The sequence below is a fragment of the Belonocnema kinseyi genome, chromosome 10 (assembly GCF_010883055.1).
Source record: "Belonocnema kinseyi isolate 2016_QV_RU_SX_M_011 chromosome 10, B_treatae_v1, whole genome shotgun sequence".
Taxonomy (NCBI): domain Eukaryota; kingdom Metazoa; phylum Arthropoda; class Insecta; order Hymenoptera; family Cynipidae; genus Belonocnema; species Belonocnema kinseyi.
In genome coordinates, this window is record NC_046666.1 from 114,843,558 (window position 1) to 114,863,797 (window position 20,240).

The window sequence follows — 20,240 nt, forward strand, 5'->3', positions numbered from 1 at the left end:
AAAATCCGCAGTGGCTTTGTGAAGTCGAACACCAGCGTCCATAGGCTGTCAACGTGTCGTGTGGAATAATTGTTAACAAACTGATCTATCCCCACATTATCGAAGGCAGCGTGGTTTAAATACTCGCCGGATTGGTAGAGGCAGTCCGATAAATTGGCCTGCAAGATCGCCAGATCTTACTTCACCAGATTTCTTTTGTGGGATAATCTTAAAAACAAAATTTACCGAATTACAAGTGCATGGGCTGAAATTCCAGAAGATACACTTCTCCGTTGTATAAATTCATTTGAATTACAGATTAACAAGTGCATTGAAGCCGAAGGTCATCATTTTGTGCACTTACTTTAATTAAAAGATTATTCCCTGAGTACCCGGAATCGTGAGGGGCGAGGGGACTTACGTCAATCAAGCACACCGAATCGAAAGAGGCAAGGGGACTCACGTTAATCAAGCACCCCGAAGGAAACAGAAAACTACTACGTCCACGTTGTTGTTCCTCGGTGACGCTTAAAGTAGTAGTTTGTTTTAAGACTGATTTCGAGTATTGGCGAATCGTAAGCGACATATATGTTGTTAATTTTGCGTCTCTAAAGGAAACGCTTGATAATATTAATTATTATTATATTATGTAATACGGGGAGCGAAACAATACCCCTGGTCCAGGATGGGGCTAGTAATTGCAATTCCTGTATAAATAATTCAGAAGATAGATATCAGAAGAAACAGACTCGTAATTTTCGAAGTGGGGAAGTTGATGTTGAGTAAAAGAACACTGCAAATAAGAAGAGTGAGTCTGAAAACTTTTGGAAAATTGTGAAATTTTTTTACTCTGAGTTTGTGTTGGAAGGTGATCAATACTACAGAATTTGCAAAATATTACAGAACAGGTCAAATATAAGGCCAATACAGTCAATCTTAGACACGGAGATTTATATAAATATAGTATAATGTACACCGAGAGCCAAAACGAGCGCAAACGAACGTTTTTGCTCTCTATGCACATACTATTTTGTCCGGCAGCGGAGAGAAAGCGAGTTCTCGCGTTTTCAAATATACAAAGCAGAAATCGTAAATTTGAAATGACTGATTACAGAATCAGTATGAACTAGAAAAATTTGACATCTTGGGTTCTATGAAAACAAAAGGGGGTTGCGGTAAACAAGGGGGATTGGAGGAACGATAAGGGGATCTGACTGCGGAGCCCTCCAGCGGGGTCCAGGGACAGATCCCTGGTCGGGAGGTTCGGTACAATCGTGGAATCGCTTGATTTCGCTCCTCCCCAAGTGAGCGAAAATGAGCGTTTTCGCTGCGCTGTCGGAGGAAATAAGAATACTTGCTACTGAGATTGTAGAATTGGGAGAAGTAGTGGGGGAACTCTTATAGCAATAAATATACATTTCAAGTCAATAGAAATACCAATGAATAGTTTGAAAAATCATTGTCCTATCATAAATATTCTTGCTACAAAAATTTCTAAAAACTTTTATTCTTTAGTTATAGATGTTCTATATATACCAACATTGTTAAACTGTGTCGAATTTTCAGTATTCACAGAGAAAATGGCTTTGTTAGTATTATTGTATCATGGAAAACTTATTACTGCGAATTTCTCGAATTTCAATGCAAGAAACTAGAATGATTATTGTGAAGGTTTTCTATCAGATATTAGGGCGGATAAACTATGGGAATTTGCTGAATCTATGGACTGAACCTAAAACTACCAAATCTGGAGGAATAACAACAGATATTTAGACTTGATTTTTGCGAATACTATGTGTAGAGTAAAAACCAATTTGGATACTACGGTGAATGAGGATTAGCACCATCCCACTTTTCTAATAGATTGCAACTGCGTGACAAAAGATGCACTTTGTAATTTTGAGATCGATTTTCAAAACGGATTTGATTTTTAAAAAGAAGACTATTCGTATCTGTACTTCAACTTAGCTAAAATTAATTAGAATGAGTTGTATAAGATTAATGATTCGGTGGATGTGTGCAAATATCTTGATGACTTAATACTAAAGGAAATTTGTGAAACTATTCCTACTCTAAAATATAGCTCTCTCTTCCAATCATTACCCTATATGGGTTTCTCATACATTATGAAACTATTTTTAAATCAAATACAAATTTTAAGATGAAAGCAACAAATCGGCTTCTCTAGCAGAGGCAGAAAACTCTCTACACGGTGATCCTGGGAAGATTTGGAACAATGCCTTGAAGTTAAAAAACGAAACTAAGATTCCTGGAATCATGATATATGCGGACTCTAAATTTTGCGAAAAGGGCGAGATTGTTGAGGCCCTTGCAGAATAATTTAAGAGCGTTTATGTGAAAGATAAAGATATGAAAGATGATAGATGGTGTGATTACTTGGTAGAGAAGGATATTTTTTGAAGCAATATACAAATTCTTCATACGCAAGTAGAAAATGCAATAAAAAGATTGCCAAATGAACGTACAGCTTGTATTGATAGGATACCTTGCTTTATTCTAATGGACTGCTATCCAGTGTTAGTTCAACGACCCACATATATTTACAATATTGCTCTCAAGAGTGGAATTTATCCATCAAAATGGAAAGAAACCAAAGTGTGCTCAGTTTTTCAGGGGGGTTATAGGTCTCACCTAAAAAATATTGTCTCATTTCAGTTGTAAAGAACTTTTCCAAAATATTCGAGATGTGTATAGCTGATACTATTATGTCATACCTAGAACCATACCTAAATCCTGTACATCATGGTTGATATTATAAACGGACGATACAAAGATAATTAAGAAAATATAACAAATAGATGATTGTTTGCAGCTATAGAATGACCTGGAAATTTTTTGTGAATGGTGCATGAAGAATAAGCTGACGTTTAATCTAGAAAAAAGTTGAGTGGTTACATATTCTAGGAGTGTAAATCCAATCATCTTTAAGTACGGAATGAATAACGTCTAATTAAATAGAGTAGAATCCGCGTGCAATCTAGGAATAAATTCTAATTCGCAATCAAGATTTAAGGATCATATTGAAATAATGAGTACACAAGCCAGCAAAATGCTTGGATATTTGTTCAGGATGTGTAATTTATACACGTTTTAATATAATCCTGTTAGAAAATAGACGTAATTTCAATAAAATTTATACTAAGTAGAAAATAAATAATGTAATCTGACTCTATGCATTTTAAGAGTGATATATAGTCACATAATATATTTTAAGTATATATTAAGGCTGTAAGAAACCCTGTATGTGGTGTAAAAATTGCTGGGATTTTAATAAATATGAATATGAATATGAACATACTGCTATTTAAAGCGCATTTTTCTGGTTTGTTTCACAATTTTGCTTGGCACATTATTAAAACCTTATTCTGTAGCCATCTGCCCGGAAATTGGTTACAATATATGGAAATGGGGAAAAAGGGAAGCTGAGATAAGGTGTAGTCAGTGGTATACAGATTTTATCAAGAAACACTGGATTGGCTGCTTGCTGGAGATAGACCAGCGTCTCGTCGGCGTCTTGAATTTCGGTTTCGGCGTCGTCGAACCTCAGGATGGCACTTTCTCTTCTGGGGCACACACTTGGGGACCCAACGGTTTTTCGGATGGGGTTTTGGAGACTCGTCGGCCACGCTCGACTCTTATCGGGTCTCAACCCTTTGGGCCCAGCTCAGGAATGGCATAATTTTGGTTCCTAATGTAACCTCACGTTACACCCCCTCCCCCCTGCGCGGGTTGCTGCATATACCTCTGCGATTCCGGATCTGGTCTCATCAGGAGTTCCTGCTCGTCTGCGTATAGTATTAACAGGTCGTTATTCTCAGAACCCAGGTCTTCCTAGATTACGATCTCACTTTCCTCGCTGTTTTCCCTTTTTAAATTATTATTATTGCTGTATTTAACCTTTGCTTCCTTTTTTCTCTGTTCCCAACTATTTCAATTACTTCTCTAAAATCTAAATTTATTTTTTCCAACCTGGATTTTTTGTAACGCTTCTTGTTCTCGGTTGGTGATGTGTGCCCCTCCTGCTCCTTTCATCCCTCTCGTTGCAGCATTCATCGTGGAATAAGTATAAATCCTCTGGTATGTGGCCTTCACAGAATTTCCATTTTCGAGTATTGATCCTTCCCATCTTAGAAAATCTGTAACAATTTAAAAACAAAGCTCGACCTATTCGGTCACACAGATAAAAAAAATTAAAAAGTACAAAACAAAAATAATAGTTTAATATCAACTATAATAATTCTTTTAATTATCTTCGGGGATCTTGGCACTCTAAATGCTTGTTTATTATTATTTTCCTCTTAATTCTCTGGATCCTACTCTGGATTCACTTCCTACCTCCTTCTTTGTTGTTCCATTATTTCTTCCTCTGTACTTCTTGCAAATCTATATAATTTATCATGTAACGCAAAGAGCAATTCATTTAATTGTCTGTGCGTTTCTTTCTTTTTCTTTGTTTTGTTTTAGTGAAAACTGGCTGCATGCTGACCTGAAATAAATTAACTTAACCTAATTCCCCTCTGATTAAATGCACTGTTCTGCAATTATTTAGTCCGAACACCATGTGGATATCATTGGAAAACTGCTTTGTAACATCAATCACTTGCTGCAGTTTCTGGCCTGAACTAGCGTACAGTTTCAGGTCATCCATGTAAAGAAGATGGGTCACTTGATGACCATCCTCATTATTATGAATTCTGAACCCATGAGACATGCTGTTTAGTGTTTTGCTCAATGGATTCAATGATAAACAGAACCACAGTGCGCTGAAGGAGTTTCCTTGAAATATACCCGTCGTAAAGCGTATTGATCCAGTTATCCTTGGTTGTCCATGATCAAAATACTTGATTCTTGTACCCCAGAGCCTCATCGCATGGCTTAGAAAGACAATAATGTGTGGACAGATTTTGTAAAGTTTTAAAACTTCAAGCAAATAGTCATACGGAACAGAAGGCTTGCTGGTAGTCAATGCATGCCATGTGTAAGTTCCTTTGATGCTTACGAGCTTGAGTCATGGCAACAGCGTCTATAGTGACTAGATCTTTACAGCCTCGTGAGTTTTTACAACATCCTTTTTGTTCTTCTGTAAGAATGTCATTGTTGTCACGATGAGAATATACCTTATCTGCAATGATAGCTGTAAGACATTTATAAATTGTTGGAAGACAGGCTATCGGTCGAAAGTCAGATGGTTTTTGAGCGTCTGCTTTTGTTGGTATCATATACGTAGTACCTTGGAGCATAAAACCTGGCATCAAATCTGGGTGCTCAATGATCTTCTGAAAACACCTTGCCATTGCAAGATGCACACTCGTCAGGTACTTGTACCAGAAGTTGTGCACCATGTCCGGAACTGGAGCTTTCCAATTACTGGCCCTCTTCAAGACAACTGAAACATCCAAAGCTGTGGTGTTTGTCAGATACATTTCTGGGCTATTGCTTGCCCTTGCTTCTTCCAGTTTGAACCACGCAGTGTCCAAATTGCATCTGTTCATTTTTCCCCAAACGCCCGACCAGTAGTTAATCATATCTTCCAATTGAGGGACTTCGGTGCCTTGGTGGTTATTTGGCTTTACTCTCAATTCACGATAAAACCTTCTTTCATCTGTCTGAAAGTTTTGGTTTTGTTGTCTTCGTGCATTACTTTTCTTGTACCGACGCAGTCTGGCAGTAAGAACATCAAGTCTCTGTCGTTGAGAGTCTAAAATTTCATACAATATTGCTGGTGTTACTGTCTCGATGTGCCGAGGGTGGATGATTTTAGTAACATGGTTCATCAGCTTTCCGGTTCTCTTTCCTTTTTTATATTGAGTTAATCGACCCAATTTGCACCTTACATTGCTGACATCCATATCCAACCTGATCTTCCATGGTGGATCTCCATCCCTTGCTGGAACAAAAACTGCATTCGCAGGCCTAGTTTTTCGGCCCAACGTTCTAACGGTTGCTACAGCTGCACAGTATACAAGAGTTTGCACTCCTAACGCATTTTGTGCTACGGTCAAATACGTAGGTAAAACCTTACTGTCGAGATGTGCTATTAGTGTACGCAGATGATTTTTGATGTTCATTTTGGGTAGAGAATGCCTCAGTGTTGGTTCCACATATCTGAACTCTAGTAAAGCATGACCAAAATTCCTTTCCAGGTGCTGTAGTTCTTCTGAGATTTCCCTATCTACATCATCGTTAGTAACATCCGGATGTGGTTCTAATGGATCCAATGTATGATGTTCATTATCCCTAGCACCTATGCCTTCAGCATCAATCAAGTCTTCGATATCCACATCTTCTAAGGCGAGCTCATCAATAGGAAGCTGCCGTTCCACTTCCATTTTGATAGCAGCTATTTCAATAGCCGAAAACAGTCTGTTTACAGATATTGAGCGTTCTTGATCTGCAGATTCTGCTCATTTATTTTTGTGGCTAGCTCTGGGTATTTAAGTAAGAAGAGTCTATGATGTTCTCTCCTCACACTTTCCCCACATGCATCTGCCAAAAAATAAAGGCGCATAACATCTCTGTTCATATGGTATGTCCATTCTCGTCGCTTTTTTGGTTGCTGAACTTCTGCTTCTTCCTCGGGTTGTATAAGGTCATCCACCTCTGGAGGATGTGGTGGTGTTGTATCATCAATAGGTTGAGGAAGAACATCAATTGCTCCTGCTTGACCGTTTGTCGCGGCTTTCTCTTACTGATGATCATTGCCGTCGTTTTTCCACGCCAAATCAACCTGCTGTTTAATCTCCATTGCTCGGTCTTCTGTAACATGTAGATTAGTCCTGATATCTTTCACCTTAGCGATAAGATCTCTTAGTGCGACCTTTTGTATATTAGGATACTTTGCAGCAAATTTTGTTCTTAAATTGTATCCTTTTTCCTTGTTTGTTTCAAACTTCGCACATTCATAATGGAGACGCACCAATTCCTCTTTCATTGTGATATCCCAATTGATGCTCTCCCACGGTATTTCTGTCCAGGTGGTTGGCTGCAAACAGCTGGTGCTAGCCAAAGCATCCTCAGCAGGCACATGATGTTCCACTGCTTAAGGTTTATCGCAGATGTTCTTGCTGGTCAGCTGTTTGATTAGTGAGATCTGCCTGACCATCTCGCAGCTCACCATCGCCACCGTCCCGCATGCTGTGGCCCCCAGCGGTGGCTCCAGGGGCGCCCCGACGATCCTCGGGAAGCGACAAGCGTTTCAAAATCTTTAATATATTCTCCATTTTTCATTTATGGGTTTTGGTGTTCTACTTAGTCCCTCTCCTCTTCGTTATCAGCCAATTTGGCATGGGAAACCCTCTCCGTAGCAATGCTACCTCCAACATTGCCGTCAAAGTCATGAGAGGAGAGCTCAACCCCTACCGCGACATCAACGCGGAACACCCTCGGTAGGACAACACCTTCGGTAGGGGAACACGTTCGGTAGGGGAACACCTTTGGTAGGGGAACACCTTCGGTATTATTATTATTATTATTATTATTATTTGTATTTTGTTAATTCTGATCATTTCTACAGTTTCCATTATTTTTATTATTTTCTAATTCTTCAAAATTTTCGAAGTCATTTCTTGTAATAGAAAGTTTATATTCTAATCTCAGATTCTCGTAACGTCTCCTAAATTCCCATTCTAATCTTTCCCTCGGGTGTAATTTAGCAAATAATTTACTGATATCCGTTAAATAGGCATGAATATCTTGATCAGCTTTTTGGTTATAAAACTTCATTTTATTTTTAACTTCCTCTGAAAATTTTTCATCTATATATACTTTTATAAAATCTCTCTTAAAATCCCGCAGTGAGTTCCGGCTATGTCGTGTGACACGGCACCACTCAAGACCCTCTTCCAAAAAATTGCATCTATGTTTTCCAGAATATCAAAATCTGTAATTTGATATCCTCGTTTGAATCGGTATAAATCATCTAAAAATTGTGCTGGACTGACTTCTTTACTATTCCTAAACATAAAGGGCCAATTTGACATAATCGGGAAGGGTGTTTGTATCATACCCAATAGGCCTGGCCACCTCATATTATCGTGATACTCATTTCTTTGCGAATAATTTGACCTACGCGTTCTGGTTCTCATTTCTGTCTGCCTAAACTCTTTACTTTCGTCCTCTGATTCACTTCTAACATCATACGTTTTATTTACGAGCTTTCTCGAGCTTCCTCGAAATGTATCGCTTAGCCTTTGAACTTCTCTCAAATTAGACAATACAGGTCTCCTGTTTATGCTTTCACAAAATTCTGTTTCGCCATCCTCGTATTTATTTTCTCGTTCGGGCCATTTATAATCGTGTAAGTTTCTGTTTTCTAAATTTCTGTCCCCTAATTTTTTACTTCTTGGGTATATCTTATTTTTCTCATTTCTTCTACGTCTGTCTGTATTAAAATTTTCCCCTTCTTCTTGTATGATTATTTCGGGAATTTCATTTCTCTCTTGCCTGTTTTTTCTCTCCCTACTTACATCCCCAATCAAATTTTCATCATACGCGTTTGGTACTCCTGCATGAGAAACTCTAGAATCCTCGTCCGTTAATCCCCAGTTTTTTGGCCCCAATGTATTATTGTTTGGGACTCTATATGAGGAAATCCCAAATCGTGAGTTTAGCAGCAACAAGTTCGCTTGTGGGTACGTGGAGTTGAACCTCGCACGTCTTATTCTTTCGGGGGTAGGCAAATTTCTTTGTCGTACTGCATGTCCTCTACCAAGAGTTCACTCCATTCTCGGCACCGCACCTAACGATCTGTTAATAAACTGTGGGTGGTTGTTCCAACTGTCATTTGTTTGTGTATTAATAACTACGGGATTAGTCGGATTTTGTCTAAAATGACTTTTATTTGTTCCTACTAAGTTCCTACTTCTTTCTCTTCTTTCGTTATTTTAATCCGCATTTATTTCTTGTCTACGTTCTATTTCTCTGGCTTGGGTTGGTTCTGTTACTTTTGTAACTTTAATTTTTCCCGGCCTAAGTTTCATGTATTTTTCCATTTTATAGTTACTTGTTCGCAAAATGAATTCAAATTTAGTTTAGCTGGTTTTATTTATTTCTATTCAATTCTTATTTCTATTCATTTTTTCCTTCTATCTATCAATTTCGTACTTATTATATTTCAAATTCGTAATCTTTCATCGCGATTTTATTTTGTTTTCGCTATTGTGTCACTTTCACTTTTTAAATTTCAAGCTTTGCGGTTATTTTCTGCCCTACCTTTAGATTTCTCATTAATTTCGCGTTTAAACATATCACATTTTTATTCTATTCAATCACCTAATTGCAAAAACATATTTTGAATGGCATAAATTCTGTCTATCTATTGCGTTTCCTTTCTCAATGGGGAATTTTAATTCTTGGGGCAATTTCAGGAATAAGAATTGGGACAAATGGTGGGTAATATCAGTTGGGCGCCAGGTTGTAGCCAACTGCCCGGAAATTGATTACAATATATGGAAATAGGGAAAAAGGGAAGCTGAGACAAGGTGTAGTTAGTGATATACAGATTTTATCAAGAAACACGACTTATTTCACTACCTTATAGTGTTAGGGAACCACCCCAGGATTGGCAACTTGCTGGAGATAGACCAGCGTCTCGTCGGCGTCTTGAATCTCGGTTTCGGCGCCCTGATTATAAGGTTTTCGGAACTCGTCGGCCACACTCGACTCTTATCGGGTCTCAACCCTTTGGGCCCTGCTCAGGGATGCGATAATTTTGGTTCCTAATGTAACCTTACGTTACAATTCGCTTTTGCAATTTTATTCTGTGGAAATTCGTCCAAATGTCAGGAATAAATCAGAAAAATGTCAAGGAAATTGAAAGATTCAATATTGTGGTCTTGGCTGAATTATATTCCTGGTGGACCTATATTTATTCTCCAAACAATAATTGGTATCAATTAAAAAATGGCTTTTTTACTTTTTAAATTCATGTAGTAAAAAAATGAAATGGAAATATTATCTTGGTCACATTGAGAACGTGGTACTCTTGAAATAGTGCACTTTTGAAGAAATAAATCGATTTTTTGTCAGTAATAGAAGCAGTAATTATTTATAAAAAAAAGTTCACATTAAATCAAAAAACGGCTACGTATTTTCATACAGAATTTAATTGTAAAGCTACTGTGAAAATTTCAAAACGACCTATGTAATGGTGATCATGTAATACGTCCACCCAGTTATAAAAAAGTTGTTTCGAGAAAAACGCGTCTAATGATTTACGAAGTATTGTTTAAGTCAAAACAAAAAATAGATTTTTTCAAAACCTAAGGGTGGCATGACCCCTTAATAATACTTACAACAAAGGGAAAATGGATACAACTTCAGGGAACTGTTTGATGCGAATGAACCTTACATACAGAAGATTTCAGCGAGAGAACGTATCAGTTAGATGAATGAAGTCAGACGTAATCTTCTTATCTTAAAAAGCAAACAATGGAGATTGAAGAGCAGGTTGATTTGGCGTGGAAAAAAGTGGACAGTGAATATCAGTTAGAGGACGCCGCATTACACGATTAAGCAGCAAGAGCAGAGGTATAGCCACCAAGAAAGCGATTAAAATCGACAAACCCTATAAAGAGAGATGTTTTGTGCCTTTTTTTGACATAGAAAAGTGGGCAAAGTGTAAGGAGAGAATGACATGGACTAAAACGATCAATATCTCAATATCTGTATACTGCTTTTTGCTGAAGGCATAGGTGTCAGGAAAATTGTACGTCAAGTACTTTATCCACTTGAACGACATCCGCACATTAATAACGTTTATGTTAATAGCCAAATCCCAAAAAAACTTTAGGACCTTTAATGGAATTTTGCTCGAAACTTAAGGAAAGCAATTCACACATTAAATACGTTTAAACTGTTGACCATCAAGCAGCACTGGACGCAAAAAGTAGTCGCTCATTCCATAGCCAAAGAGCGCTTTAAATGGAGGGAATATTAGATTCAGGAAAATTTCAACTTCTCTACTCATATTTCCCGTTTGTTCAGTAAAAAGCCATGTGTGGTTCAAAATCCGCCTAGTCGAGAAGAGATCCAAGTCTTTTGAGAGCAGGTGTATGGAGATACTTATCAGTTGAATGAAGCCGCTTAAGTTATATTATTCTTTCATAACTTTTGCCAAAGGCCAAGTTTGCAACGTCTAGAGGCAGAGTATCCACTAATTACAATTCAAGAAGTGAAGAAAGTGATCGCTAGAGCTGAGAACATTTAAGCGCCATGGTCTGATAAAAGCAACAACTTTTGGTGAAAGTAGCTCACTTCTAAGTACCAATATCTGGTTATTATATTTACTATTTTCTTAAACGGAGTGGTTAGTGAAAGGACTCACGGTACTGATGTCTAAGACCGGAGATTTTTCAAGTCCAAAAAACTAGAGGCTCATAGCCAGTTTAAACACCAGTTACAAGCTATTCACTAGATAGTGCAATAGTTAAACAACGTGGATGCAAGAGAGGGCTGGCAGATTGAAGGGTGAACATGTTAATAGAAAGGTGTATTATCGATAATTCGATTATGTATCGACTTTTCAGCATGTCCCTCTTACCTACACAAAGCAAGACTAGCAACTACATCATCGCGTGACGATCAGGATGTTTAACTCATAGGTGGAAATACGATTCAACATCTTGATAATAGAGAGACACATGCATATCTTGGAGTACCGCAAGCGAAAACCCAAAATGTTTGTGTATTAAAAAGGGCCCTTGATAAAAGATATCGCCAAATTCTCAGATATGGTCTCAGTGGATGCTCAAAGTATGCATGGTAGGGGTTCATAGAAAGACACAATGCGCCAATAAAAGTGTTATGTTACCATCTTCAGCTCTTTCGCTGTGTTAATCTAATACCTATTTTGCAATTATCCGAGTAGCAACTGGAGTCCGATGTAAACAATGACCAGTGTATGATCTAATGGAATTTCTCATTCTCCGGTACTCAACATATCAGTTTAATATCACGAAACTATCATGCGCTGCTTTTCGAGCTAAGCAGAGTGAACAAAGACTGCAAGGCTTATTTTATAGTTCTCATGATCGGCTGCCTTGGAGGTGTGAAAGCTTTATTTCAAAGCCAACTCAGTAATATTCCAGCTTGCCAGTATCAGAAGCAGTCCATCGAGTGATTGATGCAAAGGCTGTTCTTCCGGGATCACTTAAACTGGTCCGTCAATACTATACCTCATAAAATTGTACAAAGATTAGTTGCTCTAAAAAAGTATCCAAACTATGCCGTCTGTTCCGTACAGTCACCCGCGGCTAGAGGCTGGAATCCAAGGCACAGTATTGTGTGAAGTATATTACCTAAATTTCCAGCTCTTGCTTAGCTAATAGGACTTTTGCATAATCATGATCTAGCTTCTGGAACCTAGAGTTTTTCACACACATACACACACACATTACTGTTTCGGTTTCGATTCCTTTGGAATCAAACCGAGCGGCCTATGACAAAGCCATCGCAAGCGTCCGCGGGCTGCGGATAGAAGGCCTCTGTACCAAGGGTTTCTGCAGAATATGGTGACAATAATTAATGAGCAGTCGCGAACAATTGTCCAGGCATTGTCCCAAAGGAATAGCCCCTAAGTGGAGGCGTAACAACTGTGCCGAATGCTGAATGGCACCTGGGCGAGGTGTCTTCAAGAGTGACTCTGGGGTACCGGGCGGCTTCTCAAAGTACGCATCCGTATCCTTGCATGCGGGGCTCTACAAGGACGGACAAAGTCTTCCCCTAGCTGATCGCGGGAATAACAATGACACAATAAAATCACCAAAAAGCTATAGATGCAGTTCAAAACGATCGAACGCTCAATTTTTCGGCAAAGAGTGCGGATCAACCTAGAGTTCGGGGTGCTGAAAATAATTTAGATGTAAATACGTCGACGAATCGGAAAAACGCGCGCATCGAGTGGACGAATCAAATAAAAAATGACATATTAGAGTGCTACGACCGCGCGTTTCGCATCCGTCATTGCGGAATCAATGTGCCTACCTCTCGAAAACTGGATATGTGCGCTGAACGCTTATCCAAGCGCTACTTTAATGAGCTACAGGCAAAGATGAGGAAGCGAAATTGAGACCAACAGAGGAAAGCAGGCACCTTCTTAGATATGATAGCGATTTTAGTACAAAGAGGAACATTTACATACAGGTTTCTCCTAAGCTCCAAGATCTGGCTGAAATGGATGCCTCCCTTCGTGAGGATATCTCAGAGAAGACCGACCAGATGGTATCCAGAATTTCAGGTGGAAGGAGTTTACTTCTACATCCCAAGATCTTGCCCACATTTTCATTTCATATTTCAAGTGAGAAGTACCCATTTCACAGTAGTTGGTGTTAGGACGCACTGTTTTCCTACCGAAAAAGGCCACTTGTCCGAAACAGAGACTTACAGGCCAATAACTTGTTTAAACACACAGTACGAGATCTTTACACAAATCCTAATCAATATGATTTTAAAAGAATTGAGCGTACGTAGAGAGAGAGAGTGAGAGAGAGAGAGAGCTCTTGTCTCAAAGAAAGGTGTAGCAGACTGCCACGAGAACCTGATAATTGACAGGTGCGTTTGCAAAGACGCAGCAGCCCATCAGTGCGTTCTGTCAATGGCCTGGATTGACTACCGTAAATCTTTCGATTCAACCTCTCATAGGCTTATCATCTGTCAATCGGAAAGCTTGAAGGTTCGTCTGAATATAGTGAGATAGTGATAATGATCTTGATATTTAGAGTGTGCCGTGTAATAGTTTACGAGATATTTGAATTATTATTAGCTCATGACGACGTTTACTGAGTTACCTCGCTCGGCGCAGCGCGCTGCAGAATTTCAGCTCGATCTTCCCGCGTTGTACACGTCATCATGCCAGTGCAGTTTTTTTGTTTTTCTCATTTTTCTTCGTAATTATCTTCTGATAATTTTAATATCTCGTGAAACTCTTACATGGCACATCCTAAAATTTTCATATGATCCGTTATTTACATTTTTTCATTAAGCTTATGCGAAATAAAAACATTAATGACAATAATTTTTCCGCAAAATTAATATTTATCGAGTTATTATTGATTAAAATAGGTTGAATTATAAATATTTTAAAAGTAAAAAAAACTCATAGCATAAAAACAAAAAATAGCATATTGAAACAAAACAACATGTGTCGATTATTTTACTGTAAAGATCCGAGAAAAATTTTCGCTGCTATCGATTTTTGAGTTTTAAATCTGATATGGAATGACCCATATATATATAATTAAAAGATTTTTATAAGGACAACAGCGTGATTTTGCCGGGAGCGGGTGCTGATATGAAAAACTGTACCGACTCCCAGCGGTAAAACTCTCGTGCACCCTGAGGACACGGAGCGACCCAAGGACGACACACAGGGATGTTTTTCAGGCTATTAACCATTGAAAGCTTGAAATATCCGAAAGCGTCGATGATAAGGATGATTAGCTTAACAGAATATTCCGGGTATAACCCTCGCAATTCTCTTATAAGCTTTCTATATCTCTCTTTCTTTTCATTCTCCTTGGCTATACATTATTTGTCAGCTGGTGCCAAAAATTCGATAACAAACATAGTTCATTTCTTGCAGTCAAGGAGAACTATGTCAAGCCTCAAATGCGCAACAGAAACAATTGTCGAAATATGTAGTTCCAGCATATGCGGCACTTCTGATTCTCGACAATAGACTCGATTTCCTTGGGAGAATTTAGCGGAGCGGTATTAAGACCTTAAGAGTGACAGAGATGGTAAGAAAGCACTCTTAGTGCCGTATTGTCTTCGCATTTTTCTACGTTGTTTTTCAAGCTTCGAGCAAGTTTTATATGTTAAAATGTTTCGAATCGCATGCCGAAAATAGATGTGCTTGCAAAAATTTTTAATATTTTATTGCAAAAATTTTCTGAGGGTTAGTAATTAATACGCGTCGCTCACCTTCGTCTTTACAGCGATCTGTAGACTCTGGTACTGTCCTGTACGTTCCGGAATTATATAGCGCTATACAAATAAAAAGAAAAGAAACCGAAAACTCCTTATCCAAAAACCAGTTGAAGTCTTAGTTTTTGAGTTATGAAATATTAAGAATAGACCAATCAGGATAGTGGTATAAACAGTCGTGCGTGCTTGAGCGGGAGTCCAACCTAGTTTTATTCAAGCAATCGTCGAGATGAGGCTAATTACGGAAGAACAGCGGTCACTGCACTGCGTTAGACTCCCGCTCTCAGACGCACGACTATTTTTGTCGCGCTTCTGATTGGTACAGCTTAATATACATTATATATCAAAAATTAAAACTTAATTTGATTTTTGGATAAGGAATTTTGTATTTTATTATTTTTATACAGTCATATAATTCCGGTCACTTGAGCCTGCGACACCCTGTGTATGTATTAAAAACGATTAAGCAATTGTCATCCAAAAATTACACCAGCTCTCAGCACAACCGCGTTAGTTCATACCTATTGCGACGTCTCACGGCCCTGAGATGGGTGCTCACAGGGTACCATAAAATCACAACTACAGGCCGGCCAAACCCTTATGAACCTTGAGGAAACGAAGCGTCCCAAGGATAACAGCTTTCTGCAACCATATCGTAAGTCCCTTGTCATATTGTTGTCACGCATACGTGGCCTTAAAATTAGAGACCATTGATAGTTTAGCACCATGGAAAGCACCGATTATAAGGACAATTGGAGGGAATTTTTTAAAGATTCATTTCGAGGATCAGATAAGGTAGCAGGGCTGGCAGGGCAGGCTCGCGGCCAACACCATAAGAGCGACAAACATGGTCATGAAGCATTTTTTAATAACTAATCTGCCCAATGATTTATAATCTTTGTGAGATGCGTGTTGTTTCTATTATGTATTAAATTCTCTTGCGAATAAAATTGGGATTTGAAAATCGTGCCAACTCAAGCCAATCAAAATTCATAAAAGTTTAACTAGTTCCTGTACAGCGATACCAATCAGAACAGGAGTAGCCGGTGTCTCAGCTCTCCTTAGAGGATATCTAGAGCCACATTATGTCTGTAGAGATACGTCGTTCCCGTGTGAGTAAAATACCTGGATAGTATGTGTTCTAGGAACTTAGCGTGCGCATGAGACACTATGCTACTATCGATGAGAACTTCTTCACGTAAAACGCGATCACGGTATACTAAGGTGGCGACCACACCATCCTGACATGCGAGAATAAAGCCTTCTGTACCTGCATGAGGGCCTGAAAATCTGAGAAAAGAAAAAATTTGCTCCTTTGAATTTATGCTTCGGATGATAAGTGTGACCGCAGAGCTGACCACGAGAATTATTTTGTGTGAGAGATAGTGGCAGTGTGTGATGCAAAAGAGGAGAAGGCTTATGTTGTCGCCCTGAAAGACGCCGTTATGGAAAGTGATGCTGTGCGGTGTGAAACGATAATTTTTAGGTGAGATATTGCATCTCGTTTTGAAAACAGGTGTCAATCTCTTTACGCATCTCAACATGTGTGAATGAACATTCTAGCTTTTCGGCATACCCTTTTACGTGCCACGATGTTGATACACTTTTCTTCACACAGGTGCAGTTCTCCGGACATTCTGGTCGTTCAGGATAGCTACAATGATCTAAGCAGAGTGTTCAGAAAAGTGAACAGCCTGTAGTTCCCTGGGTGGGACAAGTCGTCTCTCTCCGGTAGGACTAAAGTGCGGCCTAACACCAACCACTGCTTAATGGGCATTTTCGACTTTATATGTGAAGTGAAGATGCATACTAGGTATCATTGAGCTTATCGAGGTTTTCTTTCGAGACCATACCAAGACAGTTGTCTTCGACGGCTTATGAATTATTTTAACCATATTTAGCCGAAAACCTTGGTACAGGTATACTTATCCGCAACCTGAGGACGCGTCCAGTGGTTTTTCATAGGCCCTCCGGTTCAATCCCAAAGGAACCGAAACTCAAATTTCCCTTGCACCCTGAGGAAACGGCGTGATCTAAGGGTGTAGCCTTCTGGATTTTCCCTGCAAGTGTCTCGTTATTTCATTAACACGCAGGGATGTTTTTCGTACTACGAGCCAGTGAAAGTTTAACATCTCCAAGCGCACCAATGATCAGGACAACTAGCTTAATAGAATGTTCTATGTATAACTGTCGCAACTCGCTTATTAGGTCTTAAAACCTCTTTATCTTTTCATTCTGAAATAATTCTTGAGAATATGAAGAATGTGCAGAGGGCACGGTGAATGCTGCATTGTGCCTTTGGATCTACGTAGTTTCCCCATCAATTGTACAACTAGATAGTATGTGTCCTTGGTGCTCAAAGTGTTCATGAAACGTTCTGCTACTATCTTCGGAAATGTCTCGGCTTAAAATATGGCGACGGTGTTCTAAAGTGAAATTGACACCTTCCAGACATGCCAAAACAAAACCCTCTGTTGTCCGAATTCAATCCCCGTGATTTGTTGAAGGCAAACGTGAGCTAATACGACATCGACTGATCCTTCATATTTCTGTACAAGATGACATGCATCCTTTTGTCGAAGAGCTGTTTATAGAAGCTTTTGTATCGTCCTTTCTTTATCCAGGCCTTCAAAAGTCTGTACTGGAGGGATATAATATTTTACGAACTTTGCTTACCGCTGATATTGAAGTTAAGGCTAAGTGTTTCAGCAGCCTCCTCCGCTGATTTGTACAGAGTGGATTGTTTGTTCCTCGCCAAAAGTTTAGAGGACCAAATCTGTCGGATAAAATGATTGTTTCTTTATCGGAAAGCTTTCTTTATATATGTTAGGACCTGAATACGGTTCTGTAGCACGCATCCATGTCAAATACATTAGTAATTTCAAGCTTTTGATATCTGGATTTGCCGTAGAAGTAACATTAGGATGGGGAAGTGTGAGAGATAATGGAAATAATGTTAGGCAACAGAGGAGAAGACTCACGGTTTCGCTCCTAAAGACGCCTCTCTGAAAGGTGATTCTGTTAGTTGTTATACGATGTATTCCAAATGAGATTGCGAACGTGATTTTCCAAAGCGGTGTCAATCTCTCTAAGCAACTCATGATGTGTGCATGAACTTTGAAGTTTTATAACAGACAGCTGATAAGTCTATGGGAAGTTAAATCAAGAGCTTCATGATAGTATATGCAGACACACCTGTCAATTAGCAGGTTCTCTCGGCAGTCTGCAAAACACCCCTTTCACGAAACACGTGTTCTCTCTGCATCATACACACTACAATTGATGGTTTTGAGGTCGGATTTTTAGAAAAATCTGCCCGAAGCGCGTCATCCAGTCCAGACAGATCACTTAGTCTTGAGAAAAACATGGATGTTGATAATTCTCATAGTCCCAAAGCATCACTCTCCCTCTATTGGATAGCTGTCGGCTGTTGTCATCGGTTCGATTTCGCGGAAGTTAAAGCGAAAAGTGCGAGAGCTCTAGGTGTTTCTCGAACAACAGAGCATGCAGTCGCGCCATTTAACCTTGTCGATCAGGGGCCACGTTGGCATCGTAGCACTCTAGCAGGTCATCTCTCTTTATTGCCCCCCCCCCCCCAACTCTAGCATAGTGGGGATTTTTTTACGACCCATTGTCGGGAGCCATGTGTTTGATTGTTTTAAACCATGGATAAGGCTGTATACTCTGAAAGTTTGCCTGGTATCCCAGAGGATTATTCCTTCGGGATCATCTTTTTTATAAACCCTAGTATATAAAAATATATCTATAGATTTCTCTTGAAACTTCAGAAACTTTTTATATTTAAATATTTTCTTTTCAGATGGAAAACAAAAGAAGAGCAAAAAAAGTTCGATTTGAAGCAGACGAGAAAGGTTCGTTCATTTAATTAAAGAGTTTCTTTGATTCTTTATTGGTATATCCGTGCCCGCGAACCATAAGGTACTATCTCATTTTTTTTACAAAAAGGTGTGAATGACACTAAAAGGTAGCTTAAAGTGATTCTACGAGCTTGATTTCTGGTTGATGTATTACAAATGACAACTTTTCTACTACAAGGATGAATTTTTTGATGTCATATTTTAACCACATAATCTGAAGTACTAAATAGAAGCCCGCTCAGAGCCCTATTTTCGAAAAATTGTATTTTTTTTTTATTTAATTAAAAATATTATGCATTTTATGCGCCTGAGAACCTGAGTGTACCCATAATGAACTGAAAAAGGCGCTTAATAATTTAAGAGGGGCTCAGCAGGAGGTCTTGTGTCAGCTGGTGCCGAAAATTCGATAACGAACATGGTTCGCTTCTCGAAGTCAAGAAGAACCATGTCAGTTCCCTAGGAGCATTTAGAGGAGCGATATTAAGGTGAATGCCGTAGGAGTGACAGAGATGGTAATAAAGCACTTTTAGTGCCGCATTGTGCCTTGGAATGTAGGTCGTTCCCGCGTATATATATATATATATATATATATATAGTGAAAATACAATCACTTGCAATTCCATAATTTTCCCATTCAACAATTTCCAATTCTTGAAGCAGCATCTTTATTTAGCATTTTTTCGTATTAGAATTTGAAAAGAGAGAAGAAATGTATCTTTCGTTGCAAGAACATTTCGTTCACATCGTTTATATGTAGAGGCATATTTCCGATTTTCTTGCTGTTGCTTTTGCATAAGTTAAAAATAGAATGACTTGCAATTCCATAGTTTTCAAATTCAACAATTTCCAATTCTTGAAGCAGCATCTTCATTCAGCATTTTTTTGTCGTAGAATTTGAAAAGAGGGAAGAAATGTAGCTTTTGTTGCAAGAACATTTCGATCACATCAAAATTCTGCAACCATAGACTTTCATAATCTTTCTACTTTTTTTGTGAATCTTTATTTGTTTAAGGTACAACTGCTTGCTTCACAATAAATATGCTGTTGCTCAAGATTGATGAACTATTTGGCTTAAAAAATCATTTTTTATTGTTTAATTTCACGGTTTTTCATTTCGAAAATTAAGATATTCACAGAAGCGGTGGAGCCTCTTTTTTCTACTTGGGAGCGGTGGCATAAAATCATAATATTATGATAGTAATATATATATATATATATATATATACACACACACACAGTAAGGACGTTTACTATGTAGTCATAGGGAATATAATTATATAAACTCTAGCATACAATGCAACTCGTCTTGCATTTGTGTAATGCAAGAAAATACTATACCCTACTGAAAGAAATCTCTGAGCTTTCTTTAGCGAAATAGCTTGTCCCATTTGAGTCTATAAACAAAGTCGATTTGAAACAAAATAGTCTCGGAGATAGTTT

At 38.6% G+C, this 20,240-nt stretch overlaps 1 protein-coding gene across 1 annotated transcript in view; it reads left to right on the plus strand.

The window, feature by feature from the left end:
• Nucleotides 1–20,240, plus strand: part of LOC117181323 (G protein-coupled receptor kinase 1) — a 268,557-nt gene that overhangs the window by 183,813 nt on the left and 64,504 nt on the right. Inside the window, exon 13 of the mRNA XM_033373882.1 lies at nt 18,743–18,794. Within this exon, the coding sequence (XP_033229773.1) occupies nt 18,743–18,794 (52 nt within the window). The remainder of the gene's footprint in view (nt 1–18,742; nt 18,795–20,240) is intronic.